This window comes from Procambarus clarkii, chromosome 37 (assembly GCF_040958095.1).
Source record: "Procambarus clarkii isolate CNS0578487 chromosome 37, FALCON_Pclarkii_2.0, whole genome shotgun sequence".
Taxonomy (NCBI): Eukaryota; Metazoa; Arthropoda; class Malacostraca; order Decapoda; family Cambaridae; genus Procambarus; species Procambarus clarkii.
The window spans coordinates 19,179,333-19,197,237 of record NC_091186.1 but is presented as its reverse complement, the minus strand read 5'-3'; the positions used below and the strand labels follow the sequence as shown (position 1 = coordinate 19,197,237).

General features: G+C 41.8%; 2 protein-coding genes across 2 annotated transcripts; both read right to left on the bottom strand.

Moving 5' to 3' along the window:
- Positions 1 to 4,452: 4,452 nt before the first annotated feature.
- LOC138371850 (antho-RFamide neuropeptides-like) lies at positions 4,453 to 5,289 on the bottom strand. Its single transcript, XM_069336883.1, has one exon. The coding sequence runs from the start codon at positions 5,287 to 5,289 to the stop codon at positions 4,453 to 4,455; it is 837 nt and encodes a 278-aa protein (XP_069192984.1).
- Positions 5,290 to 10,239: 4,950 nt separating this feature from the next.
- LOC123748391 (ovarian abundant message protein-like) lies at positions 10,240 to 15,361 on the bottom strand. The gene is made up of 2 exons (XM_069336882.1): positions 15,259 to 15,361; positions 10,240 to 12,155 (listed from the first exon to the last, which is right to left on the bottom strand). The coding sequence occupies exons 1-2, from the start codon at positions 15,359 to 15,361 to the stop codon at positions 10,240 to 10,242; spliced, it is 2,019 nt and encodes a 672-aa protein (XP_069192983.1).
- Between the last annotated feature and the right edge of the window lie 2,544 nt (positions 15,362 to 17,905).

Genomic DNA, 17,905 nt, shown 5'->3' with positions numbered 1-17,905 from the left:
TGTTAAGTGTTGTCGTACCCTTGTTTGTGGTGACACGTTACGAATGGGTATGGTTAGTGTTAAGTGTTGTGGTGCCCTTGTTTGTATTAGTGGCGGTGTATTACCTTTGGGTATGGTTGGTGTTAAATGTTGTGGTGCCCGTGCTTGTATTTGTGGTGATGCATTACCTCTGGGTATGGTCAATGTTAAATGTTGTGGTGCCCGTGCTTGTATTTGTGGTGATGCATTACCTCTGGGTATGATCAATGTTAAATGTTGTGGTGCCCGTGCTTGTATTTGTGGAGATGCATTACCTCTGGGTATGGTCAATGTTAAATGTTGTGGTGCCCGTGCTTGTATTTGTGGAGATGCATTACCTCTGGGTATGGTCAATGTTAAATGTTGTGGTGCCCGTGCTTGTATTTGTGGAGATGCATTACCTCTGGGTATGGTTAATGTTAAATGTTGTGGTGCCCGTGCTTGTATTTGTGGAGATGCATTACCTCTGGGTATGGTCAATGTTAAATGTTGTGGTGCCCGTGCTTGTATTTGTGGAGATGCATTACCTCTGGGTATGGTCAATGTTAAATGTTGTGGTGCCCGTGTTTGTATTTGTGGAGATGCATTACCTCTGGGTATGGTCAATGTTAAATGTTGTGGTGCCCGTGTTTGTATTTGTGGAGATGCATTACCTCTGGGTATGGTCAATGTTAAATGTTGTGGTGCCCGTGCTTGTATTTGTGGTGATGCATTACCTCTGGGTATGATCAATGTTAAATGTTGTGGTGCCCGTGCTTGTATATGTGGCGATGCATTTCCAAAGGGTATGGTTAATGTTAAGTGTTCTGATGCCCGTGCTTGTGTTTGTGGAGATATGTCGAAACGGAATATTACTTGTTTTTGAAGAGTGACAGATCATTTGATGAATATCATGGCTAAGATCAATTAGAGCTGTCACTGTCAAAGTGTGTGGTCTATGTTACCTATCGTTCGTTACGGCTCGTGACCCCTACAACAGCCAAACTTTAAATGTCTAGGGTTACTACAACTGCTGTTCTCTAGAGCGGGTCACCAGTATAACCCCATAATAAGTACTAAGCAACTTGGTAAAATTTTCCCTTAGGACTGAAGAAATATACATATACATTTATATATATATTCTATAAATCTCAATATGTAAGAACAGAATGTCACTAGATCACAAATATATCAAATTAAAATACTACTGTCTCTCCCAGAACAAATTTCTACTAATGACGCTCGACGTCATTAGTAGAAATTTCTACTAATGACGCTCGACGTCATTATTCGTCGAGCGGTAAGCGCTCGACGTCATTATTCGTCCAGCGGTAAGCGCTCGACGAATATAAGCATTGATGCTTATATTCGTCGAGCTTATATTCAATGCTTATTTCAATGCTTATATTCGTCGAGCGCTTACCCACTGCTCTGAATGGAGCAACGTGAGTAGAGAGTTTGAAAGAGTAACTCAGGTATTGGTGAACAACGGATATAGCAACGCGGAAATAAACGCTGCTATAAGAAGACACTTGGACCGTTGGTATAATTCAGAACCTAGAACAGAAACCACAACACCCCCAATAAAATTATATTACAAATCAACCATGCACAGTGAACATATAAAAGAGGAAAGAATAATGAAAGAAATAATCCGTAAAGGAGTAAAAAGCACTACTCCTAACCAAAACATAAACCTGATAATATTCTACAAAACCAAGAAGACTTCCGAACTCCTTATCAAAAACAGCCCGAAGCCGACGGAGAACCCTCTACAGCAGTCAAGCGTTGTATACATGTACACTTGCCCCCACGAAGGATGTAACCTTCAATGTAAGTACATAGGTATGACGTCGACCAAGCTGACGAGGCGTTTGACATGCCATCTTCAATCTGGTGCCCCTAGGAATCACATGAGACAAGCCCATGACATTACTCTAACAAGAGAAATGTTGAACAAGAATACTTGCATAATAGACAAAACCCAAGATTCAAGAAGATTACAAATTCTTGAGGCAATTCACATAAGAATAGAGCGACCTACCATGAACACCCAAATCACGGAACTATTTACTCTACCCACCATGAGAGTAAGGACAAGACAAGAACATATCGATGCCAACACAGAAGACAATGTCCAACATAACAGGCCAATTACACTGGATTAATCTTTGTGTTTAGATAGGAGATGCCTCGTATGGGCCAATAAGCCTTCTGCAGCCCCTATGTTTATCCCTTATGTATCCCCCCATGTTTTCACCTTCATTGTATTATCACCTGACCTAATGCGGGTATAAAATCAACTAGTATTGTAAGATCTGTTCACTTGAGAATGAACCATGGAGGTTCGAAACGTCGTGCAAATTATACAAATAAGTGTAATACACTCTATAGTAAATCACTTCTTTTCTTCACCTTAAAAGTACGAAAATGAGTTTTGGAGAACTCCTATTTCAATTAAGCCCTGATGCTAAGAAAATAGTTAGAGGGATAGAAGCCCTAAACCAGAAAATAATAAATACAGAATATGCGGTCATATTCAATGAAACATATATATATATATATATATATATATATATATATATATATATATATATATATATATTATATATATATATATATATATGTCGTACCTAATAGCCAGAACGCACTTCTCAGCCTACTACGCAAGGCCCGATTTGCCTAATAAGCCAAGTTTTCCTGAATTAATATATTTTTTCTAATTTTTTTCTGATGAAATGATAAAGCTACCCATTTCATTATGTATGAGGTCAATTTTTTTTTATTGGAGTTAAAATTAACGTAGATATATGACCGAACCTAACTAACCCTACCTAACCTAACCTAACCTATCTCTATCGGTTAGGTTAGGTTAGGTAGCAGAGAAAGTTAGGTTAGGTTAGGTTAGGTAGGTTAGGTAGTCGAAAAAACATTAATTCATGAAAACTTGGCTTATTAGGCAAATTGGGCCATGCATAGTTGGCTGAGAAGTGCGTTCTGGCTATTAGGTACGACATATATATATATATATATATATATACATATATATATATATATATATATATATATATATATATATATATATATATATATATATATAATTAGACACTTGATATCGTGATATTGGTGGTGCCAGTGTGGTCGTTAATGGTGTGTAATCCGTCCTTTCTCGACTGCAGGGAATCCTTTACAGGAGTATTATCTCCCATTAAGGAGAGTGGATGAGAGGCCAAGTGAGTGACAAACACATTTAGTTCCACAGACGTCATTCATTCTCGATAATTTGTTTGCATATTTATTGAGACAAAGCTTTGCGTAGGTGCCAGACCTGACTTAGCTTTGCTCTCTTTTGATCTTATTTCAAAGTTTCGAAACAAATAACTTTACAATGGTCCACGACGGACCGAAAAGTCGTCACTTTACAATGGTCCACGACGGACCGAAAAGTCGTCACTTTACAATGGTCCAGGACGGACCGAAACAAATACCTTTTCGTTTAACATTTATCATAGGCCAGGGCATGTTGATGACGATACTCTTAAAAGGGCAACGAATTACATGTACAATATGACCAAACATTTGTTATAGTTTGAGTGTCTGTCTGGCATAATATACACACTATTATGTAGTTAATATTGGGGTGTAATTAGGCTTTAATACCTTCATTCGTGTGAAGTATATCAACTATATATATACACATATAAGTGTTTACTAACCATTTTCAAGTTGAGACAACCGTTTTGTTTGTTTTGTTGAGTGCGGAGCGAGGCCGCTGAGGGAGCACTGTGTGTGTCGTCACGCTGTCTGCCTCAGCAGCCTAGTGCCAATATATATATACAAGCATCAGACGTTATATAGTTTACATCAAAGGCCAATAAACTCTGAAGCACAACAGTAGAGTCGTCCCCCTTTGTCACTACTCTATATACATTCATTTTGTATTAACTGTTCTTCAATATATTCCTCTCGAAAGCAGTGTTATTTATATCAACCATTGGGTGGTGTTTCGACCAATAGGACTCGTCGTTACAAAGCGCCTCTTCATTCACAGTCTAACCCAATACTACGACAACAACAAAAGCGACGTTGCCAGTCTGCATTTTCCATGAAAATGGGGAGAAAAGGAATACTTTTCCTTGACTGTCCCCCGCACCACTTAACTATCAGAGAAGACGTTGTGCATGACATTAACTCCATGACGTATTGTTCTATAATAACCAGTGCATGACTCACTGCACTTTACACAGGACCCACGCGTGTAATCTGGTCCCGGGAGCGTGCACACCTGAGACAGTGAGAGAGAGCATTGTAGAGTGTAATTAGGATGAAGCAGCTCAGGTCACGCTATGTGAGGTATGTGCATGGGACCCCTTAGTCCTGTTGTCGACCAGAGACCCATTGGTCTTGTTGTCGACCAGGGATCCCATGGTCACGTTGTCGACCAGGGACCCATGGTCACGTTGTCGACCAGGGACCCTTGGTCCTGTTGTCGACTAGAGACCCATTGGTCTTGTTGTCGACCAGGGATCCCTTGGTCCCGTTGTCGACCAGGGACCCCTTGGTCCTGTTGTCGACCAGGGACCCCTTGGTCCTGTTGTCGACCAGGGACCCCTTGGTCCTGTTGTCGACCAGGGACCCTTGGTCCCGTTGTCGACCAGGGACCCTTGGTCCTGTTGTCGTCCAGGGACCCTTGGTCCTGTTGTCGTCCAGGGACCCTTGGTCCTGTTGTCGACCAGGGACCCCTTGGTCCTGTTGTCTACCAGGGACCCTTGGTCTTGTTGTCGACCAGGGACCCTTAGTCCTGTTGTCGTCCAGGGACCCTTGGTCCTGTTGTCGACCAAGGACCCCTTGGTCTTGTTGTCGACCAGGGACCCTTGGTCCTGTTGTCGACCAGGGACCCTTGGTCCTGTTGTCGACCAGGGACCCTTGGTCTTGTTGTCGACCAGGGACCCTTGGTCCTGTTGTCGACCAGGGACCCTTGGTCCTGTTGTCGACCAGGGACCCTTGGTCTTGTTGTCGACCAGGGACCCTTGGTCCTGTTGTCGACCAGGGACCCTTGGTCCTGTTGTCGACCAGGGACCCTTGGTCCTGTTGTCGACCAGGGACCCTTGGTCTTGTTGTCGACCAGGGACCCTTGGTCCTGTTGTCGACCAGGGACCCTTGGTCCTGTTGTCGACCAGGGACCCTTGGTCCTGTTGTCGACCAGGGACCCTTGGTCTTGTTGTCGACCAGGGACCCTTGGTCCTGTTGTCGACCAGGGACCCTTGGTCCTGTTGTCGACCAGGGACCCATGGTCCTGTTGTCGTCCAGGGAACCCTTGGTCCTGTTGTCGACCAGGGACCCTTGGTCTTGTTGTCGACCAGGGACCCTTGGTCCTGTTGTCGACCAGGGACCCTTGGTCCTGTTGTCGACCAGGGACCAGTTAGTGAATGTAATTATCCGTGTGTATGTTGCTACATATATCGTATACTAGCTGTGCCCGGCCACGCGGTGCTGTGGCTCAGCAATGCATGCGAGTTGCTGAACCACAGCAACCCTTCCTTGTCCCCCAGTCCTCCCTACCATTCCCCCATCTCCCGTCACCTTGTCTTTCCAACCTCTCCCCCATCCACTCGTCCTCCCCCACCATTCCCCCCTTCCCCGTCCCCTCGTCCTTCTCACCATCCCCCAGTCCCCTGTCCCCTTGTCCTCCCCACCAAATCTCCACTCCACCATCCCCTCATCCCCAATATTGCCCCACTCCCTTTTCCCCTCGTCCTCCCACCATTACCTCCTTCCTCATTCCCTCGTCTTCCCCACAATCCCCTAATCCCGTCCCCTCATCCTCCCTACCATTCCCCAATCCCTCGTTGATGTGTTCCCAAATGAAATGGAATCGTAACATATTTACTATAGCGTGTGTTGCTTTTACATTCAACAGATTGCGCTGTTTTTCCAAAAAAGCATGTTTTTACCTGTCACAGGTGTGGCATCTATATAGTAGGTATATAAAAACACGCCCGTATTCGAATGGAACATTGTGTCAAAATTTCAAAGTAATCAGTGAATAACTTTCGGAGATTACAGCGTGTGTTGTTCTTATGTCCAACAGATGGCGCTGTTTTTCAAAATAAATGCATGTTTTTACCTGTCACAGGTGTGGCTTGTATAGAGTAGGTATATAAAAACACATGTATATTCGAATACAATATTGTGTCAAAATTTCAAAGCAATCAGTAAAGAGATTTTGGAGATTTTCCTTACATGAAAACTCACATGAAAAATTACAGTTAAAAAAAAATGTTTTACCTGTCACAGAAGTGACATCTGTATAGTATGTATATAAAAACATGCTCGTATGCGAATGGAACGTTGTGTCAAATTTTCAAAGCCATCGGTGGAAAACTTTCCGAGATTAGAGCTTTTGAACAAACGAGCTTTATTTATTTATTTATTTATTTATTTATTTATTTATTTATTTATTTATTTATGCATATACAAGAATGTACATAAGGAATGTGAGGATACAAATATGGTAATTACAGTCTTGTAAAGCCACTAGCACGCGCAGCGTTTCGGGCAGAAACGCAGAAACGGGCAGCTTTTTAATTTGTGTTTATATAGATAAGTTGGTGAATGTTCAAGTCCGAGATTGAAGGTGTGAGACGTAACAAGTGCATGAGTAGGTGCGTATATAAGTGCAAACTTGGGTTTATACATGTAACCGCAAGTGTATTTGCAAGTTGTTGTTGTTGGAGTGAATGCGTGTATTTGTGAGAGTAGGAAGAATCTGTGATAATAAATGTAACTGCATGTGTATTTGCATGTTGCTGTGGGAGTGTAAGCGGGTTTTCTGAGGGTTGTAAGACATTAGTATGAAATTATACTACTTTGCGAATGTAGATGTATGTGTAGATGCGATTGTGACTTATATTTGTGTAAGTATTAATGCGAAATATGCTGCAAAAAATTAATAAACAGAAATACTGGTAAACTCTGTAGTGTTGAACTAGTTACTTAAACAATTGTTTTTTGTGAGGTGAGATATTAATATCCAAGATGTGCAAGCATAGTAAATGCAGATAAAAATGGTGGTCTTAGCACATGGTATTAAGTTAACATTAAGTTTGGTCAGAGATATGATATGAAGTTATGGAAAACGTATTGTATAACAAGTTATATTACAAGATGTAACTTTGATAAACGTATATTTTCTTGATAATATTATATATATGCCATAGAAAAAATACTGCTTAATGGAAGTTCCATATAATAAATAAGGAAACAAATGATATGAAAAGATGTACATGTAGATAGTACACTTAACTTAGAGTTAAGTGTGACTGTATAATGAGATGACTTAGTAAGTTTAACACTAAGTATAGTTAAAATATGATGCAGGAACGTTACCCTTGACTATTGAAGTTGCATTTGTACTTAAGATGTGGTATGAAAACTATGACTAAAGATGATTGAAGAAGAGTGATGACACACTGGAACGTAACCTTAAATGCGTGAAGATGAACCTGAAAGTCGGCTTGTTAAATAAAAACGATTGATGAGCATCCTTTAAGGACTTAGAACCTGTCTCTGATGTTCTCAGGTGGGCTCGAGAATAAGCTTGATGGAACTGAGAATGGCATTGATCACTTAAGAATATCCTTGAGGTTATGAAGAGTAAACTTGATGTTAATGAATATAGACTTGACGTCACTGAGGTAAACTTTGATGACTCTGAGGGTAATCTTGATAACTCGAAGAGTATACTTGATAGTATTGAGTGTAAATCTTGTTGTATGAGATTATCTTTGATGAAAAAGAGAGAAATTCCTTGGTGACTTGAAAAGTGAACTTGTTAATACTGATGAAACGTTAGAGAGTAAAGAGGATTCATAGAATAAGTTAGTTTATAAAATATTATGAAAAATTCACCTTTGTCGATTTTTCTTACTCCAGTAAGAAAAATAATAGTTAAGGAAAGTGAAGAAAGATTCCTTTAACTGTTTTTGAATAGTCATTTTAGTTAAGAATTTTTAAACAAAGATTGTTTAGTAAAATTGAAACTGCATAAAGCGTAGTTTGTTTAAGAAGAGTTAGTAATGAATAATAAGTTGGTGAGCAGAGAAGTATTGCATTAATGACCAAAATTTCCCATAACTCAGATAGTGCTAGGCCTTGGGGGAACTTATCAGTTATCTGTCAGTAGTGGATTACACGAGGTCACGAGTGGACGCACACAACAACATGTGTGAAAATTATATAAGTTCTCTATTTACATTCTCTTGGTGAGTGTATAATACAGTTTGGTCAAAGGAAGAATACGTTAAACTTGGTAAAAAGATAACTTAATAATGTTTAGTTTGAAAGACTTAAAAATGTAATAGATTATCTTAGTTTGGAAAGTACAGTTAGGTAATACACATAGAGGAATGACTCACCCACTCACGGCTCAACCACCCTCATCCATGCGCGCTCACCCACTCTCACTCTTCTCTCACACACACCGTGAAAACTCTCCCACTCTCACACTCATCCGTGCGCGTTCTCCGACTCTTCTCTCACACTCATCACATGCAGAAATAGCTAGCAAATATTTGAACTGGTCCAACAATGGTAGAGAACAACAGAAAAAGAACGTAACAAGGTACTGGCTGATTCTTGACGGAGTGTAGTATACTCTCAATGTGTACAGACCTATACTTTACGGAGTGTAGTATACTCTCAATGTGTACAGACCTATACTTTACGGAGTGTAGTATACTCTCAATGTGTACAGACCTATACTTGATGGAGTGTAGTATACTCTGTGTACAGACCATTAGACTTGGTAACATTTATGTTATAAACACAAAGTTGGGTAGAGCTATATAGTGTTTGTTTGATGTAGAGAGAGTAGTGGTCGGTGGTGTGATACATGTGTAGAGAGAGTAGTGGTCGGTGATGTGATACATGTGTAGCGAGAGTAGTGGTCGGTGGTGTGATACGATACACCTAACTAACTGTATGATGAAGTAGAAGCGGGTAAAGATAACTTAAAATGTTTATACTATATAAACGGTGGAGATCCTGAAAGACTGAGTTGGTAAGATTTATGACATAAAACACAAATAAGACTCAGAACTAATAAAGACTATGAACTAGTACTTGGCTACAACAGAGTTAGAGTTTTGTTAGTACATAACTAGTAATGACGAAACATGGTGAGGTTGTCTTAGCAAGGTTTGCGCGAGTACCTTCACTATTAGCGCGTGATTGATCCCGCTCATCCGTCAGTCATCCGTCAGTCATCCGTCAGTCATCCATCTCAGCCGATGGAAGGGACCCCCTCGAGTCTCCTTTTTCCCCCCGACATGTTCATATATATATATATATGTGTGTGTGTGTGTGTGTGTGTGTGTGTGTGTGTGTGTGTGTGTGTGTGTGTGTGTGTGTGTGTGTGTGTGTGTGTGTGTAGAGAGTGTAGAGAGTATGTATTTATATACAGGATATATAAATAGCATGTATTTATATACAGGATACGTGCAAGCTGGTCGGAATTGCATTTCACCTATGAAAATGCACTTTAATGACATTTGGTAAAAAAGACATATTAACACTGTTTATGTAGGGTGTAAATATGTGTATTTATGTATGTAGGTTAGATTACCATTTTAAAAGCACTACAATCACCTTCTGTGGTTGATTGTTCAATAAATCCCTGAACTATATGTTTAACAGATCGCTCACCTGTCCATGGAGGACACAAGTAAATATATATATGTTGGTTAGTATTGTAAATGTTGGCCACGTCTGTGGTAGAAAATAATAGTAATAAGATACTACATCCACCGTGGGCGGCTCCCCCCCCCTACCACAAGCTCCCCCCCCCCCTACCACCAGCTCCCCCCCCTCCCTACCACCAGCTCCCCCCCCCCTACCACCAGCTCCCCTCCCTACCACCAGCTCCCCTCCCTACCACCAGCTCCCCCCCCCCCACTACCACCAGCATGAGTGCTAACGAGCTAATTACGACCCTGGACGACCAGTCAACCCTCCATAATTACTCTGGAACAAGCCCCATCTTCCCCCCCCCTCTATTACAGTTTACCAACTCGGTTGTGAAAAATAATTAAACTTTCGAAATTATTAAAAAAAATTACAGTCCTGAAATGATTATATATTTTTTTAGGGAACACATTGCATTATTATTTGTTAATTGTGTTTGGTTATTATCTGTGTGGTTAGTGTGGTTAGTGTCGCGTCCTGGGTATTGTCCGGTGGTTATTATTTACTCAGCTCTGTGGTCCTCTGAGTTAACTGAACAATAATTGGTTCACGTACAATAATTGGTTCACGTACAATAATTGGTTCACGTACAATAATTGGTTCACGTACAATAATTGGTTCACGTACAATAATTGGTTCACATACAATAATTGGTTCACGTACAATAATTGGTTCACGTACAATAATTGGGTCACGTACAATAATTGGTTCACGTACAGTAATTGGTTCACAATCAATAACTGGTTCACGTACAATAATTGGTTCACGTACAATAATTGGTTCACGTACAGTAATTGGTTCACAATCAATAATTGGTTCACGTACAATAATTGGTTCACGTACAATAATTGGTTCACGTACAATAATTGGTTCACGTACAATAATTGGTTCACGTACAATAATTGGTTCACGTACAATAATTGGTTCACGTACAATAATTGGGTCACGTACAATAATTGGTTCACGTACAATAATTGGTTCACGTACAGTAATTGGTTCACAATCAATAATTGGTTCACGTACAATAATTGGGTCACGTACAATAATTGGTTCACGTACAATAATTGGTTCACATACAATAATTGGTTCACGTACAATAATTGGTTCACGTACAATAATTGGGTCACGTACAATAATTGGTTCACGTACAGTAATTGGTTCACAATCAATAATTGGTTCACGTACAATAATTGGTTCACGTACAATAATTGGTTCACGTACAGTAATTGGTTCACAATCAATAATTGGTTCACGTACAATAATTGGTTCACGTACAATAATTGGTTCACGTACAATAATTGGTTCACGTACAATAATTGGTTCACGTACAATAATTGGTTCACGTACAATAATTGGGTCACATACAATAATTGGTTCACAATCAATAATTGGTTCACGTACAATAATTGGTTCACAATCAATAATTGGTTCACGTACAATAATTGGGTCACATACAATAATTGGTTCACAATCAATAATTGATTCACAATTAATAATTGGTTCACATACAATAATTGGTTCACGTACAATAATTGGGTCACATACAATAATTGGTTCACAATCAATAATTGATTCACAATCAATAATTGGTTCACATACAATAATTGGTTCACGTACAATAATTGGTTCACATACAATAATTGGTTCACGTACAATAATTGGTTCACGTACAATAATTGGTTCACGTACAATAATTGGTTCACATACAATAATTGGTTCACGTACAATAATTGGTTCACGTACAATAATTGGTTCACGTACAATAATTGGTTCACGTACAATAATTGGTTCACGTACAATAATTGGTTCACGTACAATAATTGGTTCACGTACAATAATTGGTTCACGTACAATAATTGGTTCACGTACAATAATTGGTTCACATACAATAATTGGGTCACGTACAATAATTGGTTCACGTACAATAATTGGTTCACGTACAATAATTGGTTCACGTACAGTAATTGGTTCACAATCAATAATTGGTTCACGTACAATAATTGGTTCACGTACAATAATTGGGTCACGTACAATAATTGGGTCACGTACAATAATTGGTTCACGTACAATAATTGGTTCACAATCAATAATTGGTTCACATACAATAATTGGTTCACGTACAATAATTGGTTCACGTACAATAATTGGGTCACGTACAATAATTGGGTCACGTACAATAATTGGTTCACGTACAATAATTGGTTCACAATCAATAATTGGTTCACATACAATAATTGGTTCACGTACAATAATTGGGTCACATACAATAATTGGTTCACATACAATAATTGGTTCACGTACAATAATTGGGTCACGTACAATAATTGGTTCACGTACAATAATTGGTTCACGTACAATAATTGGTTCACGTACAATAATTGGTTCACGTACAATAATTGGTTTACGTACAATAACTTTTTTATTTTATTTATTTTTAATGCGAGCATGCGAATAAGTACAATAAAAGCAAACCAGAACACAAACTAGAACAAAGCAAGTAGAGCACAAAATTGCTAAAGTACCAACTTGCAAAATTACAAAATAACAAAAGTTCTAAGTACAAAACACCGGCCTGAAGGGCCGACAACATAAACACAACAATAAAAACAAACACAACAATAATGACAAACACAATAATTACAAACACAGGAAAATAGTACATAAATGACAACATTGCAACCCATAGCACCCAAACCCCTCTCCCAACAACCCAATCACCGGAACATAATTATACCAAACGAGCCTAATGCCCCCGCAAACCACACACGGAGAGGCACCAATATATAACGATAATAAAATCAAGAAAGGGAAAACAAACACATAACACAGAAACAAAAAGAAAACTACAACCGCAATACATAATATTGAGAACCAAAACAGGCAGGGGAGCGCCAGCAGCCGGAAGGGCAGCAACGCCACACAAACAAGAGCACAACCAGAACAATAAATAAAAATAAAAACTTAAAAAACAGAATAACAGGACATCCACAACCAGACACACACTCAAACAAACACGGGAACGCACAGGAACCGGACATACACACACAATCTACACTAATAAACCCACAATCACAAACCGGAGCACGCAGGAACCGGGAAAGCACACCCGCCCCACCCACACACACACTCCACAACCACGCACACAAACGGAAACAAACCACAACACACATGTTAGAATTTATATGTTAAGAATTTCCTTATCTCCACATAGTTTTCCGTCCGGAATGCCAGGCTTTTGTTTTCTGGTCTCTTCCTTGGGTACATTAACCCTACTTCAACCAGGTACTCAAACATTAGTAAACTGTGATCACTCATTCATACGGGGGCTTCAAAACCGATTTCCCGAATGTCAGATTCATTTAGAGTGAAGACTAGGTCGAGTCTCGCTGGTTCATTGTTGCCTCTCACTCTTGTGGGTCTTCTGATATGCTGACTTTAAAAATTTCTTGTCACCACCTCCGACAGATTAGCTCTCCATATGCAGGCGATGAGTCACAATAACGTGGCTGAAGTATGTTGACCAGACCACACACTAGAAGTTGAAGGGAAGACGACGTTTGGGTCCGTCCTGGACCATTCTCAAGTCGATTGTGACTTGACACTCACTATCTCTCACAATCCCACAATCGACTTGAGAATGGTCCAGGACGGACCAAAACGTCGTCGTCCCTTCAACTTCTAGTGTGTGGTCTGGTCATCATCACAAATTTGCTCTCCATGTTTCCTCACCTCCACGCGGTTCCTTGTTTTCCCAATCTATCCTTCCATGATTGAAGTCCCTCATAATGAGCAGATGTGATCGATTTCTATAGGTGGCAGAGGATTCTCTCTCAATTATAGTTTTAACTGCCATGTTGTTTCTTTCATACTCTTGCCTTGGTCTCCTATCATTTTGTGGAGGATTATATATATCACTGATACTACTGCTCTTGGTCCTCCCATTGTCATGGTGCCTGTTATGAAGTCTCTGATCCTCCCCTCACAGCCAGGAATAACCATCTCCTCAAAACTTCATTCCTTTCTCACTAGTAGGGTCATTCCACCTCTTTCCCTCTCTTTCCGTATTACAGTGTAGTCCTGGGGAAACACCGCATTTGTTATGATTCCTGGGAGTTTTGTTTTTGAGAGTCCAATTACATCGGGGTTCACTTCTTATGCTCTTTCCCCAAGTTCACTTGCTTTGCTTGTGATCCCATCTATGTTCGACAACATTACCTTGAAGCCAACTTTCTTCTGTCCATCCTTAGTTTCTGTTGATTCCACTGGAATTGGGGGACTAGGGGTGTTCGGTGGAAGGGAGGGCCTAGGAAGGAGGACCTGGGGGACCTGGGGAACCTGGGGGACCTGGGGGACCTGGGGGACCTGGGGTGTGAGGAGGTTGGAAGGAACTGATACAGGGGGGCCTAGGATGGTCTAGGGTGGTGTGGCTGGGAGGGTCTAGTGTTGGGGGGTCAATTAGGACATGAAATGGGGAGTAGGGGGGGGGGGCGTGTGATGGTTGCCTTGAGGTTACCTTGAGATGCTTCCCGCGGCCCGGTCGTCGACCAGGCCTCCTGGTTGCTGGACTGATTAACCAGGCTGTTGGACGCGGCTGCACGCAGCCTGACGTATGAGTCACAGCCTGGTTCATACGTCAGGCTGCGAGGATGGAGGGGGAGGGAATGCAGGGGGAGTCTGGGTTGGGGGGGCAGGAAGATCAGTGGTTGGGGAGAGAATTTGTGAGGTGGTTAACAGGGTCTCCGAATGTTCTGGGGCGAGGGGTGGAGGGTCAAGTAAAGGGGGGGACAGGGATGGGTATTGGGTGAGGAGGGTGGGGACAGGGAGGATATAGGGTGATGGGAGAGAGGCGAGCCAAGGACGGTATGAGGTGAGGGGGAGGGGGACAAGAACAGGGAGTGTATTGGGTGAGGGAGGGGGACCGGGAGGGGGATAGGGAGGGTATGGGGTGAGGAGGGGGAGAGAGGATTGAATGATCATTTGAATTGGGAAAGAGAGGATTCAGGTTAAAGGGGGTATCTATGGGGAGGAAGAAGATGAGGGGTATTGTCCTCTCCTCTGGAGTTGCTGGGGTGCTAGTTGGGGAGTTCCCCACTCCCATCCAGGGCTGTTGAGTTGGGGACTGTGGTTCCCTGGTTCTCTCCTCTCACACTGCACTTCCTCCTCGCTTCTGCTGCCATTCCTCTCTCTTCCCTCGTCATGTCCCTCTGGAAGAATACTTTCCTTTAACCTCTCACCATGATACAGCTGGCTCTACCTTGCTAGAATTGCCTCCTCTGCAAACTCGTTTGTAAACACTATCTTTACCGGCGATCGCCCGGTAAAGAAAGTGTTTACAAACGAGTTCGCATCACTGATCGCTGTCCTGGTCCGATCGCTGATCAGACAAGGCGATCGCTGTCCTTGTTGTACCAACCTAACCTGAAAACCTTCTCTATGCTTTGTCCAGCCCCTTCCATCTGTAACCCCTGTAGGATCTCTCTCCCTGCCTCATTGTCCTTACCAATCCATCAGTCTTACTGAAGCCTTCCTGTTCTTTAATGCCCACTACTACTACTGATCTTTTCCTCTCCAGCAGCTGATTGGTGCACCTTGCTGCTTCCTGTGAGGTAGCTACCTTCATGGCTACCTCCTTCACTGTGGACATGTGTGTGTGTGTGTGTGTGTATTTGTGTACTGACCTAGTTGTACTTACCTAGTAGTGATTGCGATGAGGTTGACCTCTGGCTCTTTGGTCCCGCCATTTAACTCTCAATCAACTGGTGTACAGATTCCTGAGCCTACTGGGCTCTATCATATCTACATTTGAAATTATGTATGGAGTCAGCCTCCACAACATCATTACTTAATGCATTCCATTTGTTAACTACTTTGACACTGAAAAAATTCATTCTAATGTCTCTGTGGCTCATCTGGGTACTAAGTTTCCACCTGTGTCCCCTTGTTCTTGTTATACCCGTGCTAAAGCGTTTGTCTTTGTCCACCCTGTCAATTCCCTTGAGAATTTTGTAGGTGGTTATCATGTCTCCCCTTACTCTTCTGTTTTCAGGGATGTGAGGTTCAGCACCCTTAGCCTTTCCTCGTAGCTCATACTTCTCAGTTCCAGGACTAGTCTGGAGGCATACCACCGAATCTTCTCTGGCATTGTCTTATTTTTAACTAAGTATGGAGTCCAGGCCGGAGCTGCATACTCCAGGATTGGTCTTACATAAGTGGTAAGCAAGAGCCTGAACGATTCCTTACACAAGTTTATAACGGCAGTTCTTATGTTGGCCAGTCTAGCATATGCCACTGATGATATTCTTTTGATGTGGCCCTCAGGGGACAGGTTCGGTGTGATATCAACCCCCAGATCTTTCTCTCTATTTGACTCTTGCAGGATATCACCTCCCAGATGGTACCGTGTGTTCAGCCTTCTCTTCCCTTCGCCTAATTTCATTACTTTACACTTTCCTGAGTTGAACTTTAGCAGTCATTTTCTAGACCATTCCTCCAGTTTGTTCAGGTCATCCTGTAGTCTCTGTCTATCTTCATCCGTCTTGATTCTTCTCATAATTTTTGCATCATCAGCAAACATTGAGATCAACGAGTCTATACCCTCCGGAAGATCGTTTACATATATTAGAAACAGGATGAGTCCAAGTACTGAGCCCTGTGGGACTCCGCTGGTGACATCTCGCCACTCTGATGTCTCCCCCCCCCTCACCGTTACTTGCTGTTTCCTGTTGCTTAAGTACTCCCTTATCCACTGGAGCAACTTTCCTTTTACTCCTGCCTGTTGCTCCAACTATTTAACAGCCTTTTATGGGGTACTGTGTCAAAGGCTTTCTGGCAGTCCAGGAAAATGCAGTCGGCCCACCCTTCTCTTTCCTGCCTAATTTTTGTTCCCTGGTCATAGAATTTTATTAAGCCTGTGAGGCACGTTTTACCATCCCTGAACCCATGTTGGTAGTGCGTTACAAAGTTATTTCCCTCCAGATGCTCTACGAGCCTTTTCCTCACGATCTTCTCCATCACCTTGCATGGTATACAAGTTAGGTGTGTCTGTGTGTGTGTTTGCTCACCTATTTGTACTCACCTATTTGTGCTTGCGGGGGTTGAGCTCTGGCTCTTTGGTCCCGCCTCTCAACTGTCAATCAACTGGTATACAGGTTCCCGAGCCTATTGGACTCTATCATATCTACACTTGAAATTGTGTATGGAGTCAGCCTCCACCACACCACTGCCTAATGCATTCCATTTGTCAACCACTCTGACAATAAATAAATTCTTTCTAATATCTCTGTGACTCATTTGAGCACTCAGTTTCCACCTGTGCCCTCTAGTGCGTGTGCCCCTTGTGTTAAATAGTCTGTCTGTATCTACCCTGTCAATTCCTCTGAGAATCTTGTACGTGGTGATCATATCCCCCCTAACTCTTCTGTCTTCTAGCGACGTGAGGTTTAATTCCCGTAGTCTCTCCTCGTAGCTCATACCTCTCAGCTCGGGTACTAGTCTGGTGGCAAACCTTTGAACTTTTCCCAGTTTAGTCTTATGATTGACTAGATACGGACTCCATGCTGGGGCTGCATTCTCCAGGATTGGTCTGACATATGTGGTATGCAAAGTTCTGAATGACTCCTTACGCAAGTGTCTAAATACCGTTCTTATGTTAGCCAACCTGGCATATGCTGCTGATGTTATCCTCTTGATATGGGCTTCAGGGGACAGGTCTGGCGTGATATCAACCCCCAGGTCTTTCTCTCTCTCTGACTCTTGAAGAATTTCATCTCCCAAATGATTCCTTGTATCTGGCCTCCTGCTCCCTAGACCTATCTTCATTACATTTGCTTGGGTTAAACTCTAACAACCATTTGTTCGAGCATTCCTTTAGTTTATCTAGATGTGTGTGTGTGTGTGTGTGTGTGTGTGTGTAATTACCTAAGTGTAATTACCTAAGTGTAGTTACAGGATGAGAGCTAGGCTCGTGGTGTCCCGTCTTCCCAGCACTCTTTGTCATATAACGCTTTAAAACTACTGATGGTCTTGGCCTCCACCACCTTCTCACCTAACTTGTTCCAACCGTCTACCACTCTGTTTGTGAAAGTGAATTTTCTTATATTTCTTCAGCATCTGTGTTTAGCTAGTTTATATCTATGACCTCTTGTTCTTAAAGTTCCAGGTCTCA